Source organism: Mesoplodon densirostris, chromosome 16 (assembly GCF_025265405.1).
Source record: "Mesoplodon densirostris isolate mMesDen1 chromosome 16, mMesDen1 primary haplotype, whole genome shotgun sequence".
NCBI lineage: Eukaryota > Metazoa > Chordata > Mammalia > Artiodactyla > Ziphiidae > Mesoplodon > Mesoplodon densirostris.
In genome coordinates this window covers 13,747,060-13,762,898 of record NC_082676.1, presented here as the reverse complement: position 1 = coordinate 13,762,898, position 15,839 = coordinate 13,747,060, and the positions used below count along the sequence as shown (strand labels likewise).

The following is a 15,839-nucleotide window of genomic DNA, read 5'->3' as shown; positions in this document are numbered from 1 at the left end:
GCCACATCTTCTGATTGTCAACAGACAAGAAATGGGGATTTTCTACAAACAACAAATGCTGGAGAGGGTGTGGAGCAAAGAGAACCCTCTTGCACTGTTGGTGGGAATGTAAATTGATACAGCCACTATGGAGAACAGTATGGAGGTTCCTTAAAAAACTAAAAACAGAATTACCATACGACCCAGCAATCCCACTACTGGGCATATACCCAGAGAAAACCACAATTCAAAAAGACACATGCACCCCAACATTCATGGCAGCACTATTTACAATAGCCAGGTCATGGAAGCAACCTAAATGCCCATTGACAGATGAATGGATAAAGAAGATGTGGTACATATATACAATGGAATATTACTCCGCCATAAAAAGGAACGAAATTGGGTCATTTGTAGAGACGTGGATGGATCTAGAGACTGTCATACAGAGTGAAGTAAGTCAGAGGGAGAAAAACTGGTATTGTATATTAACATATATATGTGGAACCTAGAAAAATGGTACAGGTGAACCGGTTTGCAGGGGAGAAATTGAGACACAGACGCAGAGAACAAACGTATGGACACCAAGGGGGGAAAGCGGCAGGGGTGTGTGTGTGATGAATTGGGAGATTGGGATTGACATGTATACACTGATGTGCATAAAATGGATGACTAATAAGAACCTTCAGTATAAAAAAATAAATAAAATAAAATTCAAAAATTCAAAAAAAGAAATAAAAGGAAATGGGGATTTTATAAAAATCCTCCCAAATTACATGAATTGGCAATAAGTTAAAAAGCATGTGAGACATTATACAGACAGGACAAAACGTGTCTGAAGGATACAGGTGGCCTCCAGGTGCAAATTCTATGTCAACCATAGGAAAAGCGAACGCGCTTCCCTGTGTACAGGAGGCTCTGGACACAAATTCTCAGCCCCTGGTGGAAGGTGTCATAATAGCAATGGGATCCCTCCTGCCCTCGACAGTGAGATCTTTAATGTCATGGGTGCAGGTGGGGCTGCCAGGCGCTTCCTGGGACAGGGCAGAAGGGGGTTGCCCGGGTGCTGCTCAGCTCAAATGTCCTGGGGCGGCTCCTCCAGGCCCTGGCACTCACCCTCTCTCCACCAGGAAGGAGTCCCGCCAGACCCTCATCTTCTTTTTCAAGTGAAACCTGGGGGAAGAAAGCACACTTCCATCTTCTCATCACTGTGTGGGGCTCATGTGTCCCTCTGTCCTCCCAGAGGCAGGGGTGGTGCTCAGAGCCAGCCTTGATTCACAATCGGCACAGACCCGGGGGGCAGTTGGGGCAAGCGGGGGATTCTCACACCCCCCAGGGCAGAGCTATATTTCCCCAGAGACTTGGGTCTGAAGGTACATGGGGCAGAAATGACCCAGGTCAAAGTTGCTCTAAGTCACACACAGTCGTGTGTGTGTGTGTCTCCGTGCCTCCCAGGAAGTCCAACAGTTCCCCAGTGCTGGAAGAGATCGCTTCCTCTTCAGTTCAGCACCAGATGCAACTTGTCCTGACTTCAGGTTAATTACATTGTGTTTTGGCAGGAATTTTTTTCCCTTTGATCCTCTGTAGTTGGATTTGTATAAGTTAAGTATGCATTTCATGTAGTTTCACTCTATCATTTCCATTTCCCAGATGGGGCCTCAGGCTGAGAGAGGAAGCTTCCATCCTGCACCTGACTCCTGGGTGTCCTGGCTCCCAACCCAGTGCCCCTGGTCCCCCAAACATGCCCATTTTGTACTCTTACAGCTCATAACACCTTCTAGTCAGAGGGAGGAGGCTCAACAGAGGTGTCTCCTCCTTCAGGACAATCAGATGTGGACAGTCAGTGCCCATCAGGGCTGGACCCGCTGAGCTGCAGGAGATACAAGCTGGAGGCTGCATCAGTGCTGTGAGGCTAACTCAGTGGGCAGTAGCACTGGTGGCCACTAGATGTCGCTGCTGCCACAGCAGTGACAGTGTCCTCCTCCTCTCCTGTCCCCGCCAGACTCAACTCACCTTCCCACCTAGTTTTTGCTCACCATCACTGTGCTTTTTTCTGCCTCCAGCACACCTAGGAATACGTTCCCATCATACCATCCGGCCTTAGAGCATGGCGATTAAGAGACTCTAGCTGTAGCCTAGAGGCTGAATGCCCGGAGTTGGGTCCAGACCTGCCAAGAGACCTCTGACAAGTCACTTGACTTCTCTGGATTCAATTTCCAAATTGCTAATATGGGATCATAATAATGCCTACCTCACTGCGTTACTGTGAAGATCAAAATGATAAAATCCCCTACAAAGCATAGCAAAGGCCTGGCATACAGTACGTGCTTAATTAGTGTTAACTGCTGTTGTTATTTTTTCAAGTTTTATACAATTTTAGCTCTGGAGGGTCCTCGACTGGTCGCCATGGCCATATTCCAGCTGGGAAGGTAGACTCTTAGAGAGGGGGCTTCCTTCTCTCCCCCGGCAGGTTAAGTGGTCAGGATGGGGGGCCCTAGAGCCCCCAGCTCCTGACCTTGGAAATACCACCTCTCAGACCCACACGGCTCGGCCACGAGTTCATACAGTTCGGGATGCCTGGTACCCCCGCACCCACCCCGGCCCCTCACCGATTTGCCGGCCGCTCTGTGTCCAGCAGCTTGAGGATGGATTTCCCGTCCATGTCCGAGGGGATGTCCAGTCCTGCGATGTCGAGGATGGTGGGGGCCAGGTCAATGTTGAGGACAATGTGGGGATTCCTGAGGGAGGCATGGAGAGCAGGACTCAGTCACCTGGGCAGTGATGACCCAGCCTCCCTCGGGAGAGGGGCCTCCGGAGGGATGGAGATCGCCAGGGGCTGACGCCCTGAAGGTGGGAAAGCTGCCGTTGACCGCGTCACTCTCCTGCGCCTCAGCCCTCAAAGCTCCCCTCTGTGCCCCAATTCAGCTAAACCCCACCCCTAACTTTCTGTGCCCTCCACACCACCACAGGGGCTGCACTTCACAGGCCCCAGCTGGCTTCTGCTTGTCTGTTTCTTCCGCCAGGAATGCCCTCCCTGCTCCCACTCTCTGAACAAAGGACACCTTCCTTTAAGACACACCCCAAATCCTGGATCTTCCCCCGGACCCTTCTCTGAACCTCTGAGGCAAACACTGGCCCCCTTGCTGTTCCTAGAAGGCCAAGAACAGTCTGGCCTCAGGGCCTTTGTCCTTGTCCCCTCTGCCCGGAATGTTCTTCCTCCAGGCTCCAGGGAGCACTCTCACTCACCACCTTTAGTTCTTCCCTCAGCGATTACCAAGTGGCCCCAAGATCCCCACGCTCTGGGGTTCACACCCCCCTGTGATCCCCTCCCCTTGAAGGTGGGCCAAACCGCTAGAACATGGCAAAGGTGATGGGGATGTCAGACCAAGGTGATGTCACGTGACATACGACTCTGTCTTGTTAGCTGTCCCTCCCTCATTTCTTTGTCTCCCCCGGCTGGCTTTGAAGAAGAAAGCTGCCATAAATTCACCCCTAGCAAGGACGCCTGCTGAATACTCCGAGAGGCAGGCTGTGTGAGTTCAAGTCCTCTGTTTGCACTTGAACAGCCCCCGGAGTGGGGAAACAGGTCCTTCCCCAGTTGAGCCTCCAGATGAGACGACAGCCCTGGCTGATGCCTTGATTTCAGCCTAAGCAGAGGACCAACGTGAGCTACGCCTAGACTTCTGACCCACAGAGACTCTGAGATAAAGCACGTGTGTTGCTTTCAGTTGCTAAGTTTCTAGTAATTTGTTCCACAGCACAGATGACTGACTCAAGGCCCTTCCTGGGGACCCCATTTAGAACTGCACCCCTCCCCATGCTCGGCCCCTTCTTTGCTCTGTCTTGCTCCTGAAGCCTTGTCACCCTCGCATTTTACCATATATTTTACTCATTTATCTGGTTGATTGTCTATTGCCCAATTAGAACCTAATGGGAAGGCAGACGTTTTTGTCTGTCGTGTTCACTTCTCTATCTGTAGTACTTTTACACTTAGAGAACACAGTAGGTGCTCAGTAAGTGTTAGTTAAGTGAGTTTTGTTATTTACCACTGCCATGCATCTGTCACTTCTCCTGTGTCCTGTTTCTACGCGGGGTGTTCCCGACATGGTGGTTAAGTGACTTTCAGGCTGTGCCCGGCACAGGGCCTGCACCGGTTGGATGGATCATGACCGCATGGACACATTCTCCATCAAGGTGGCACAGTGCCCTCCCTGCCCCTGTCTGGTTCCCTGGGGTTGGGGGGCAGGACCTGGGTCCGAGGGTCTCGGATGTCTTTCACTTCCTCTCCCTAGCCCAGCATCTTGTGAACACTGGACAGGAAGTCAGGTGTGCTGGTTTCAGGGGAACCACTGACTGAAACCACCCGTCCTGGCCAGGCATGGTAGTAACCACTTGCATGAGTTATCTTACAGCAAGAGGTCCTGGTAAGGAACGCGGAACTGACAAGCTACCACCAATCAGAAGAATTCGGGAAAGGTCAAAAGGAGAGAGGAGACGCCAGTCCATATGTCCTACCAACCTCCCAGAATCCTTCTCGCTGGAATCTATCTTGGTTGAGCAATGTGCGGGCTACCAGGAAGGACCCTGAGTGACCCAGAAAGATAGGCCAGAGACAACCCAGAAACTAACCCCATTACCGTAAAACCCCAGACTGTGAGCCACGTGGCAGAGCAGTTCTCCTGGGGTCCCTGACCCGCCTGCTCTCCCCCGGCCTCCCCTTCCCAATAAAGTCTCTTGCTTTGTCAGCACCTGTGTCTCCTCGGACAATTCATTTCTGAGTGTTGGACAAGAGGCCGCTCTTGGGTTCTGGAAGGGGTCCCTATTCCTGCGACACTGGGGTGGTCATGGGGGTGAGGCTGGGGAAGGTGGGTGAAGCTGCCTGGTGGAGGGGCTTGAAGCTAGCAAGAGGCGTGACCACTTAATCAGGCAGGAGGAGGGAGCTGGAAAAGTCCGTTGGGTGAGGGGGCGCCAGGGTGAATGTTGGCAACTAGAAGCTGGATTGACCTGAGGTCGTCCATGGGTCCTGCTGCCCCCAGGCTGGGTGGGATGGACAGGACTGCTTTTCCCACCCAGTACCCACGCCTTGCTTGGTGGGAATAGTTTCCAGTTCTGGAGGAATTACCTGGCCCCATTCAGATTCCACCACCCGATGTACTCAGCCTGGTCACACAAGGTTTTCTATTACCCTGGCTACAGTGACTGGCTCGGGGATGGACACGTGACCAGTCAGGACAGTAAGAGTCAGCCTCAGGACTTCTGTTCAAACCACTTTTAGGCCATTTCCCAAGCTGAATGGCCTAAAAGTCTGGGGCTGTGGTGACCCTGCCACCATGAGAGAAAAGCTGGCCTGAGAATGAAGCCAACTCGGAGGATGCAGGACTGAGAGATGGAAAATGAGAGCTTCCTGTTGTCATTGTGTGACTGCTGGATCCCTCCATACCTGAAGCCAGCACTAACCTTGGACTTTCCAGTTACTTTAGTGACTGCATTCCTCATATCTTATTTTATTTGCCTTGTTCATTTTGAGAGTCATTTCCGTTCACAACTCAAGGAGTCCTGGCTGTCAGCCCCACGTCTGACATTAGCACTCTCTTTCTCTGTGGTTTTGGGTCCTAAGAACCAGATCACAGACTCTGAGGCTGACCAATACAATAAAGGATGCTGGATTATAATTCTGTCCACCTTCGTTTTTCGAAAGCAAATAATCCCAGTGACTTTAATGGTCATATATATGCTTACCTAAAAAGGAAAAACATTTACAAATATCAAAGTCCCAGTTTGGAGACGAATTCCAGCTCCTTCCCCCCGTGCCATGTGACCTCAGGCAACTTAACCTGTGCCTCTGTTTCCTTGCGTTTACAACAGGGACAATACTAGCGTCTACCTTATAGGGTTGTTGTCACGCGTAAGTGGATTACCTGGATATAAGTGCTTAGACCAAAGCCTGAAGAATAAGCACTCTATCAGCACAGCTATCATTATAATAGCTATTATTATAGGCGGGGACCCTGAAATCCAGACAGGCAGGGATTTGATGAGGTTGGCAGAGGAACAGTGATGAGGCTGGGCTAGAGCTCACACCGTCTGCCTTCTGGAATTTCCACCAAACATCCCAGGCAGTGGGAACATCTTGGTCCTAAGACGGCGCCACCAACGCCCTTGCGGGAGGAATTCTGAAGCAAGCCGAGTCAGTGCTTGTGTGTGTTCTCGGCTCAGATGGAAGTCAGACCCGATGAGCACCTGAACGGTGATTTATCTGCATTTCAAAACACGTTCGAGTTGGCCTCCATAACGTCTGGGCTGATCCGAGGACGCTGCTGCTATGATTCCTGGCCTTTCTACCTCTCCCTCCCCCAGACACGGCATTTCTGCTGCCAGAACATGTCATTTCAAAGGTTAACCCAAGGCCAATGCTGGCCAAGGGCCCACGTGGCTCTCGAGGAAGGATCGGGGAGGCTGCTTCCCTCAGCGCTGCGGCCAAGCTGGCCCAGCTGATCTCAGCGGATGACGCCGCCCGGGCCGAGGTGGCCGGGCTCCTCCCTGACAGCCTCCAGACCCAGAGACCGCTCAGGCCAGACAGAAGTCGAGGTGGCACCCCCATGCACTGGCGGTGACACATACACAGTCCAGGTCCCCGATTCCCTGGCACAGTGCCCACCACGGACAGTCTGTTTTCACAGGTGCTAACAGCTCCGGGCCTCTCCTTCCCCAGGAGAGGCACATGCAAACCTCCCCGGGTGGCATCACCACCATTTCGCTCGGCACTGAGGTCCGCCTGCCTGAATCGTGTGCCGCCCCCGGGGAGTGGCTCGGGGCTGCCCGCTGAGCTGCCGGCTGCTTGCCCATCCGGGTGCCAGCGGAGCCTGGAGGCCTCCCTGGGACTTTGGGGCGCTGGGGAGGGGTGGGTGATGCACTTACAGTGAGCCGGCCTCCACGTTGGGGCCCCTAATGTAGAACGGGACCCTGATGTCGAACTCGTAGGGCATGGACTTCCCTTTCACCAGGCCGAACTGGCCGATGTGGTAGCCGTGGTCGGCCGTGTACACGACATACGTGTTGTCCAGCTCACCCGTCTCCACCAGCATGTTGTAAATCTGAAACGCAGGCGGGGTGGTTAGGACATGCGGAGGGAAGGCGGGCAGTGCGCCCGGCCCACTGTCCCAAAACACGATGCTGTGCTGGGGTCTCAGGCCCCTGTCCCTCCCGCTTCGGGTCTTCGCTCAACTGTCACCTCTCGGCGGGGCCCCTGCGGCTGACCCCATGCATCACCGTAGCCTCCCCACCTCCTGTCCCCCTTTACTTGTCTTCCCAGCTCTTCTCACCTCCCTCTCTTCTACTTACTCGTGGACTGTGTCCCTGCATTAGAATGTACGTCCCATCAGGGCAGGGACTTCTGTCATTTTGTTCCCTGCTGTGTCCCATGTGTGCTGGCACTCAACAAATGCTGTTGGGTGAATGAGTGAATGAACAAATGGCCTGGGGCGGGAGCCTGTGATCTACAACACTGCTGCCCAACAGAACGTTCTGCAATGCTGGTAATGTTGACACCTACAGCACCAGCCACACTTGGTTATTCGGTACTTCCGACGTGGCCGGTGCACCTGAGAAACTAGATGTGAGATTTCATTGTATTTTACTGAATTTAAATAGTCATGGATGAAATTTAAGAAATATACCCATACAATGGAGTATTATTTAGCAATAATAATAATAAAAAATGAAGCACTGAACATGCTCCCACCTGGATGAACCTTGAAATCATCATACTGAGTGAAAAAAGCCAGATCCAAAAAACCACATACTGTAGGACTCCTCTTACATGAAATGTCCAGAATCCACAGAGACACAAAGTAGAAGAGCCGTTGGCTAAGGCGAAGGGGTGAGGGCAGTTTGGGGTAATGGCTAAGGGCTGCGGGGTTTCTCTCTGGGGTGATGAAACTTCTAAAATCGACTGTGGTGATGATCGTACAACCCTGCAAACATATGAAAACCACTGAAACATACACTTGAATTGGGTGAGCTATGTGGTGTGTGAATCATATCCCCATAAAGCTGTTAAAAAATGTACGCAGCTGCAGGTGGCTACTACAGTGAACAGATCAGAGCTGGAATACAAGTCCCCTGAGGGCAGGGGTTTCATCTGGATTGCTCAGAGCTGTTTCCCTGGCCTGGAACGGTGCCTTTTCCTTCTGCCTGTTTCCATTCCTCTCCAGCTGACGATGCTCAGAGGGGTGTGGGGGGAAGGGCAGGGAGGGTGCAGGCCTGGCGTGGCCGGGGGGATGCTCAGGAGGAGGGCAGCCTACCGTCTCCATGGAGTCATCCACGGACAGGAGGGTCTGCAGGCGCTTCCGCTGCAGCATGTTGGTGAACTGCATGTGGATGGGCTTCATGGGCCCCGTGTAGCGCATGATCCAGTGCTTGTCGGGGTTGGGTGCATAGTTGTAGCTCGGGGTGCTGGCGGGCAGAGAGACACAGAGGTCAGGTCAGGCCAGGGGTTGGGGGTGCCTGGGCCCCGCCCCCAGGTCCCCCCCCATGCCTCAGGGGAGCAGCCTCCTCGCGCTGGGGCTGCAGCTCAGGGTGAAACCGCCCCCATCTGGACGCCAGCGCGTCGGGGGCTCTGCCCCATGTTAGGTCAGCATCTCTCCACGTGCGGGGGGCATGCATGTGGGAGGACTCGGGGGCACAGCCGTAGATAACCTGGAGCCCCAAAGGGAGACCGTCCCTCCCACTTAAGCCCGGTCAGCATGCCCATCACATCAAGGCCAACGTCTCAGTCTGTGGGGGCCTCTCCTCAGCACCTCTCTAGAATCTGCTCGCCTCTCTTTTGAGAGAAGGAGAGGGCCTCCTGTGGGCACAGCACCCAGCTCTAATTTAATAGCACTGCATTTACTTTTCAGCTACCTTGGGTAGATGGCAAGTGACAGTTATCGTGGTTAATTAAGGCGTGACTACCGAATTTCCTTTTGCAAAAGATTTTGGTTAAAAAAAAAGGAAATTGGTTAAACATTAGGTTCCTAATAGGCAAAACTGTGAGGATGGTGCCTGAATGTGTCCACTTGGGACACGCCACATTCTCTGACTTAGCTGTCACAGCTATTCTTCCCGCGTGGTTTAATTTCCCATTTACAAAAGAGGAAACGGGGGGTCAGAGGAGTTCCGAGACCTGCCCATGGTCTCACTGAGTGGACGGCGGAGCCACTGGCCTCTGTGACTTCTGCTGTGGGGTCAGCTGTGATGCCTAATGATAAACGAACAAATCCATGGTAATCTTTGACCAGCCCCCGACTGAGCACTGACCACGCGCTGGCCACACCCGGAAGGGTTTGCCTACATCACCTCATTTAATACTCAGAACAATCCTAGGAGCTGGTGCTTTCCTTCTCCTTGTGTGAGAAATGGGGACACGGAGGCTTCGGAAGGGGACAGACTTGCCAAAGGCAGAGCTGGAGTTTGAGCACCAGGAGTGGGAAACCCCACAAAGCATGGGTGTCCCTCGCACTGGGTCTGATGATGCTCGAGGGTCAGGTTCCCCTCAGGTCTTACCCACCCCCTCCCCAGGCAAAGCTGCAAAGAGAGGAAGTTTCCACTGCTTGAAGACAAAAAGCTTTTCGAGATGGCTCTTCAGGGGGCAAGGGCTGCGGGGCATGGGGGAGGGTACAAGGGCCCCAGACTCCCTTCCTTCATCAGGACCTCAGCCCCTCCCTCCCCGAGATAGAAGGAAGGACACTGCAGCTTGTGGTGCAGCCTGATAGTTATGGAGACTGTTGCTATGTAGAGCGGGGGTGAGTCATAAGATTCCTTCTGGACTTTGCTTTGAGTTTCTGGCTGGTCTCCTGCCGCTAAATCCAAGCGGGGCCGGCAACCTCCTTTGATTATGAGAAACTCTGCTCTCTCCTGTGGGCCGGCTTAGGGCCTGACCCTCGTGTAGAACATCCCAGGAGCAGGGCCACACCCCCTCACCGCCCTCCCCCACCGAGGAGCTGGAGGGGTGCTGCTGGGCCAGGGGCTGCACAAAGAGATGCCCTCGGGGCTGTTGGGGGTTTTGGGGAAATTGTTCCCGTGGCCCCAGGGGCCCGGATTCAGGATATAATTTTGAGCAATCATCCCTGAATCTCTTAGATTCTCTTGGGCTGGTGTCTGCCCTTGAGAACAGTGAGGGGTGAGTCTGTCAAGAGTCTGATTTCTGAGGCCCTTTCTCTGGAGACATCTGTCGAGCAGGATCTGGAGGCCAGCAGGCTGCGGAGGCTGGGGTCCTGCTTGGGGCCGAGGCCGGCTTGCTGGTCCCCTGCTTGAGGCCAGGCTCCCCCTGCTACCCCGGGATGGTGTCACATTTTCACATGAACCCAGATGCCCGCTGAACAAAGAGTTGAAACCCTCACCTCCGCAAGAATCCGAGGAATGTCTGCTTGTTCACCGGCCTGAAGGATAACATCCCCTCTTGGGCTGGGGGCCCTTCCTGCCCCTCCCGCCGTGTGTCTGGAGGCCGAGGGGCAGGAGCCCTGGCTCCCAGCCCTACCCCAAGGATGTGAGCTCGGGCCTGGCTCCCAGGCGTGATAAAGGGAGAGGTCCGTGAACCCATTCAGATGCCACGCTTCAGAGGAAGCTCTGGGGGCTGTGGGTGCGTGTGCCTATGTGTCTTTTGTCTGTGTGTGTCTCTGTGTATGTTTGTGTGTCTGTGTATGTTTCTGTGTGTGCGTGTCTATATGCTTGTGTATCTTCATGTTTGTATCTGTGTTTGCATCTGTGTTTATCTTTATGTGCGTTTGTGTATCTGTGTGTGTGTATATGTGCTTGTATCTTTGTATCTGCGTGTGTTTGTGTTTTTCTGTATGTCTGCATATCTGTGTGTATGTGTACCTGTGTGTCCGTATATGTGCTCGTATGTATATGCCTGTGTTTGTATGTGCATTTGTGTCTATATATGTCTGTATATCTGTGTATTTATTTGTATCTTTGTGTGTTTGTGTCTGAGTTCTGTGTGTCTGTTTGTGTGCATTTGTGTATCTGTGTAAATATCTGTATGTATCTATTTGTATCTTTGCGTATTTGTGTATCTGTGTGTTTGTGTGTGTCTGCGTGCATCTGTTTGCATCTTTGTGTGTGTACGGAGCTGGCTGGGGGATGGATGGGGCCCTGGGCTGGTGGAGTGGGACCACATCGCAACGAGCAGCATTTTTCAGAACCCACAAGCCCAGCCCGAGGACACGGCACAAGGCTTGACGGGGTGAGAGTCTCTGACAGGAGTCTCGTGATGGAAAGATCTGGAATTCTGTCCCCTCCTCAGCTCCCCTGACTGTCATAATTAAACATCCCAGCTGCAGAACTTTCTGGTTTTGGGCTTTGTTTTGAAAATGATTATACCCCAGAGATAAGAGAGCCTTTCAAACACACCCCTAATAAGGCACAGGGGGTGCTCTGGGTAAGTAATGGCAGCAGGCGTTGCTCACGTTCAATTTCTATAATTTTCATTTCAAAGGGAAAATAAATGAGCAGCCAGTGTCAAACCATCTCATCAGGAAACTCCAGGGCTGCTGGGGGGCAGGGTGCCAGCACCCCTTTTAGAGGAGACACTGCAGAAGCAAAGTGTACCTTCCCCCACTCCGCAGCCCCTCCCTTAGGGGGACCGAGTCGGCCACGTGCCCCTTCCCTCAAAGGTGGGCTGTGGATGAGGGTGGGAGGCTGGCACCTCAGGCAGGAGGAGCGGGCTGGGGTGGGGGGCAGCCACGGCCGACGTGCCGAGCGGCAGCGCTGCCGTCTGCGTCTGCGGAGAGGGGTGCTGCAGTCCCCGGAATGCAGGTCTCCACCCTCTGTCAAATCCTGCTCCCCAAAGACCAGGGGATCAGCAGGTTAACACACTGCCTCATCCTCTCGGAGCCACTCTGGGCTGTCAGAAAGTAATCACAGCAAGGGGGCTGAGGAGGGCAGTGCATTCTAATTGTAATGAAAATTAAACGCCTGGAATATTCAGGCGGACTCCAAATCGCCCAGTCCTTGTCGCGCCAATGTCACAGCAAGGGCAGCTGAGTATCGCTGCTAAGCAGGAGGTGGTCTGAGGCAGAGAAAAGCAGAAGAACTTTCCAGAAAGATTTACTAGCCAGCTGGAGGGAGGAGGACTGGAGGGGTGGGCAGAGAGATGGGAGGCAGGAATGGGCGCCGGATTTGAATTCGAGCTCTGCCATTTACCAGCTGGGTGACCTTAGGGGAGTTACCTCACCTCTCTGTGCCTCGGTTTTCCCATTGGTAAAATGGGAATACCAAGTGTGACAAGCAGCCTCCAAGAGAGCCCTCAATAGCCCCCACTTCCTGGTAATCACACACTTGTACCCCCTCCCATACTGTAGGAGCACTGGTCTGTGCAACCAATAGAATGTGGGAGAGATGGTGTGTCACTTCGAGATTAGGTTATAAAAGACTGCAGCAGCCCGATGGTGAGATCTGCTGGTTGAGGGGCAGCCGTGTGAGTGAGCCCCAGGCAAGCCTCAGATGGCAGCAGCCCCAGCTGACGCCTTTTTCACAATCTCAGGAGACCCTGAGCTAGAACCTTCCAGACAGGGCACCCCCAGATTCCTGACTCACAGACACTGTGCGGTGATACGCGTTGGTGTTTTAAGTTGCTCAGTTTCGGGGTAACTTGTTATGCAGCAATAGATAACTGATACACCAAGGGTCATTGGGAATATTCAGGGATTCAGTGCAATGTACAGGGCTTAGCACAGAGCCTGCCATGGAGTCAACAGCTTATAAAGGCTGTGACTATATCAGTAGTCTGATGAAGCTATGGACCCTTTCTCAAAAGTGTTTTAAAATGTGCAAAATAAAATACAGATTGCAAAGGAAAACTATTATACGGGTATACACCTGAAATGCTGTTCTATCCACAGACCTCTCGGTGGGAGGATGTGGGTCCCAAGTTAAAACCTCTTGTTGCCTGCTTCGGGTTGTTATTACTGGATCTGTATCCCAGTTTCCTCGAGATCAGCTGTGTGTCCCTGGCTTCTTTAAACCGGGAGGATTAGACACAGGAGGCAGCCTTGTCTCTGTCATTACATCACTGTGACCGAGCCGGACCCTCCCACCTTCGTGCCACCCAGCAGCTCTGCAGGCAGCGCCCCGAAGCTTACATGTGCTGAGACGCGTTGGGGAAGAGGCTTGAGTACTGGGGGGCCGAGTCCTCGGGGCCGTGAGGGGCTGCGTGGCTGATGACCATGAGAACGGGCCTGTGCGGGTACATCTTCTTGGATGTGCGGAAGAAGCTCACACTGTCATTGGTGATCAGGTCCGTCAGGTAGTCCTGCGGGGTGGGGAGAGACAGGAGAAGGTGTGAGGAGCTGGGCATCCGTGCTGAGTGCCTGCCATTGCCAGGCACCATGCCGGGCATCGGGGACACAGCAGTGACCAAAATAGACAATCCCTCGGGGAGCCGATGGTCTAGGGGCAAACAGACAATAAATAAGCAAATAAAACAGGGAATGTCAAATGATGGTATGCACAACAGAAAAAAAAAGCAGAGAAGGTAGGGAGGACGGGAGAGGAATTACAATTTGTCATTCATTCGTGATAGATCTTAAAATAATAATAGCTAGCACTATTGAGTGCTTATGGCACTCCAGGAATTGTTCTGTGTTTACATGTATTAGCTTGTTTAATTAATTAATTAATTAATTAATTAGGCTGCGCCAGGTCTTAGTTGCGGTATGCAGGATCTTTAGTTGCCGCATGCAAACTCTTGGTTGCAGCACGTGGGATCCCAGTTCCCTGACCAGGGATCGAACCAGGGCCCCCTGCATTTGGAGTGCAGGGTCTTAGCCACTGGACTACCAGGGAAATCCCTATTTAATTCTTACATAGCCCTAGAACGTAGGTGTGATGATAAACCCTGTTTTCCAGAACAGGAAATGAAGACCCAGAGAAGTTAAGTGAATTGCCTAATGTCACACAGCTGATAAATGTTGCAGCCAGGCCTCCTGAGTGTTGGTCCCTAAGCCTGAAGTCTTTTCAAGGCTCCAGGGATACCATCAAGCAGGGTTGATACAGCCCTGCAATCCTGGAGGGTCTGTACTGGGGGCGGGAGCAGACAAACATATAAATGAAGAGCCAAGATAGTGACGAGGTGTGACAGAAGAAGGAAATTAGACAAAATGTGACAAAGAGTAACTGGGAGCTGGGGTGGGAGGGATCCTTTAGCAGGGGCAATCAGGGAGGGCCTCTCTGAGGAGGTGACATTTGAGCTGAGACCTGAGTGATGAGGAGCTGGGCATGGGGATCTATTGTTATATCACTGGAGTTCACTTTCAGCTGCTTGCTGGAACCCTCAGGGGAGCTTTACTGATGGCTGGGCTCTCTTCCAGAGATTCTGGTTTCATTGGTCTGTGGTTCAGTCTGGGTACTGGACGTTTTAAAAGCTCACCAGGAGATTCCGATGTGCAGCCAGAAGTGAGAATCACTGATCTAGAGGAAGTGTTCCAGGCAGAGGGAACAGAAAATGCAAGGCCTCTGAGGCAGGAAGGAACTTGCCTTGTGTTTGAGGAATAGAAAGCGGGTGAACAGTCATCAGGTTCAATGCCGGGACAATCAAAGGAGCAGCACAAACACAGGCATGCAGTAGTGTCTCCAGAAAAGTGAGACCCCCTTAGACGCTGGGCAGGAGGAGAGAAGAGTGGGAGGAAAAGTGATGGACAGGAAACAAGGGCTTTAAAAGCTCAGCTAAGAAGCTGAGATTTGCCTAAACTCTTCCTGAATTTGGTAAATCTTTAGCTGCTGATTTCTTTTGAAGGTAATGAGTTCTTAAAAATTTACCTTCTGCTTCTCCAGAAGTAGCTCTGTCCAAAATGATAACTTTCAAAAAGAGATATTATTTTAGAGAAAAGAGAAAGGTGAAGAAGTGGCTACAGCTTCCACCCTGAAGTGAACGATACCAAATACATACATACTCCAGGTGTACCTGTGCCTCTAGAGGTACATGCCTCCAGGGACATTCGTGCTCTATGCCTATGTGCACAAGGACAGTCACTGCAGCACAGTGACCAGTAATGGGAAGATGATTAATGAACTTGCACTGTTTTCATATTGTGCAGCGCTGTGCAGACATTAAAAGGGCAGTAGGTCTGTAGTTACTGAGGTAGAAAGTTGTCCAAGATACACTGTTAAGGGAAAGAGCAAGCTACAGAGTCAAACTCTGGAAGATTCTATTTTTGTGTGTGTGTGTGTGGGAGAGAGTAGGAGGCAGGGTAGAGAGGAGAAACCAAACCCTTACCTTCATATGCTTTTGAGCACCAAGGGAAAATCCAGAACAGATACCAAAGTGCTAACTGGGGACCAGGATAAGGGGAGAGAGGGGGGAAAGTCACTTGCTACTTTATATACTTTTCCTTGAATACTTTTTATGAATAATTTTGGGGAGTAAAAAAAGGCTTTATAAGGGGGTCCTGTAGAACCTAGTACCTAAAAATAATATTCTATGTGACATAAATCAAAGAGCTGCTGCTATAGCTGTGGAATATGATCTAAAGGCGTTAGAAATATCCTGTAACTAGCAGTGGATCTAAAAATGGTGCAAAGCTCTCTTAGTTGAAAAGGAGAGGTTGGGACCCTGGGTGGCGAGGGGCGGGAAGAGAGCTGCTGTTCTTCATAAGAAACCCATTTTCACTATTCGCTTTTAGAACCATATATGTGCTTGATTGGCTGTGATTAAACATGTTGTGTTTTTTTTTTTTTTTTGCGGTATGCGGGCCTCTCACTGTTGTGGCCTCCCCCGTCGCGGAGCACAGGCTCCGGACGCGCAGGCTCCGGACGCGCAGGCTCAGCGGCCATGGCTCACGGGCCCAGCCGCTCCGCGGCATATGGGATCCTCCCAGACCAGG

The 15,839-nt window shown here is 52.0% G+C and overlaps 1 protein-coding gene and 1 non-coding gene across 4 annotated transcripts in view; both read right to left on the bottom strand.

Moving 5' to 3' along the window:
* SULF2 (sulfatase 2) overlaps positions 1 to 15,839 on the bottom strand; it is a 142,060-nt gene that overhangs the window by 25,116 nt on the left and 101,105 nt on the right. For all 3 annotated transcript variants that reach the window (XM_060079043.1, XM_060079041.1, XM_060079040.1), the window contains exons 5-9: positions 13,101 to 13,270; positions 8,283 to 8,433; positions 6,898 to 7,073; positions 2,589 to 2,717; positions 1,096 to 1,152 (exon numbers count right to left, since the gene is read on the bottom strand). In XM_060079043.1, coding sequence (XP_059935026.1) covers positions 1,096 to 1,152; positions 2,589 to 2,717; positions 6,898 to 7,073; positions 8,283 to 8,433; positions 13,101 to 13,270 — 683 coding nt within the window. The remainder of the gene's footprint in view (positions 1 to 1,095; positions 1,153 to 2,588; positions 2,718 to 6,897; positions 7,074 to 8,282; positions 8,434 to 13,100; positions 13,271 to 15,839) is intronic.
* Positions 13,731 to 13,803, bottom strand: TRNAW-CCA (transfer RNA tryptophan (anticodon CCA)). Its single transcript has one exon. It is a non-coding gene; the product is annotated as a tRNA-Trp (tRNA).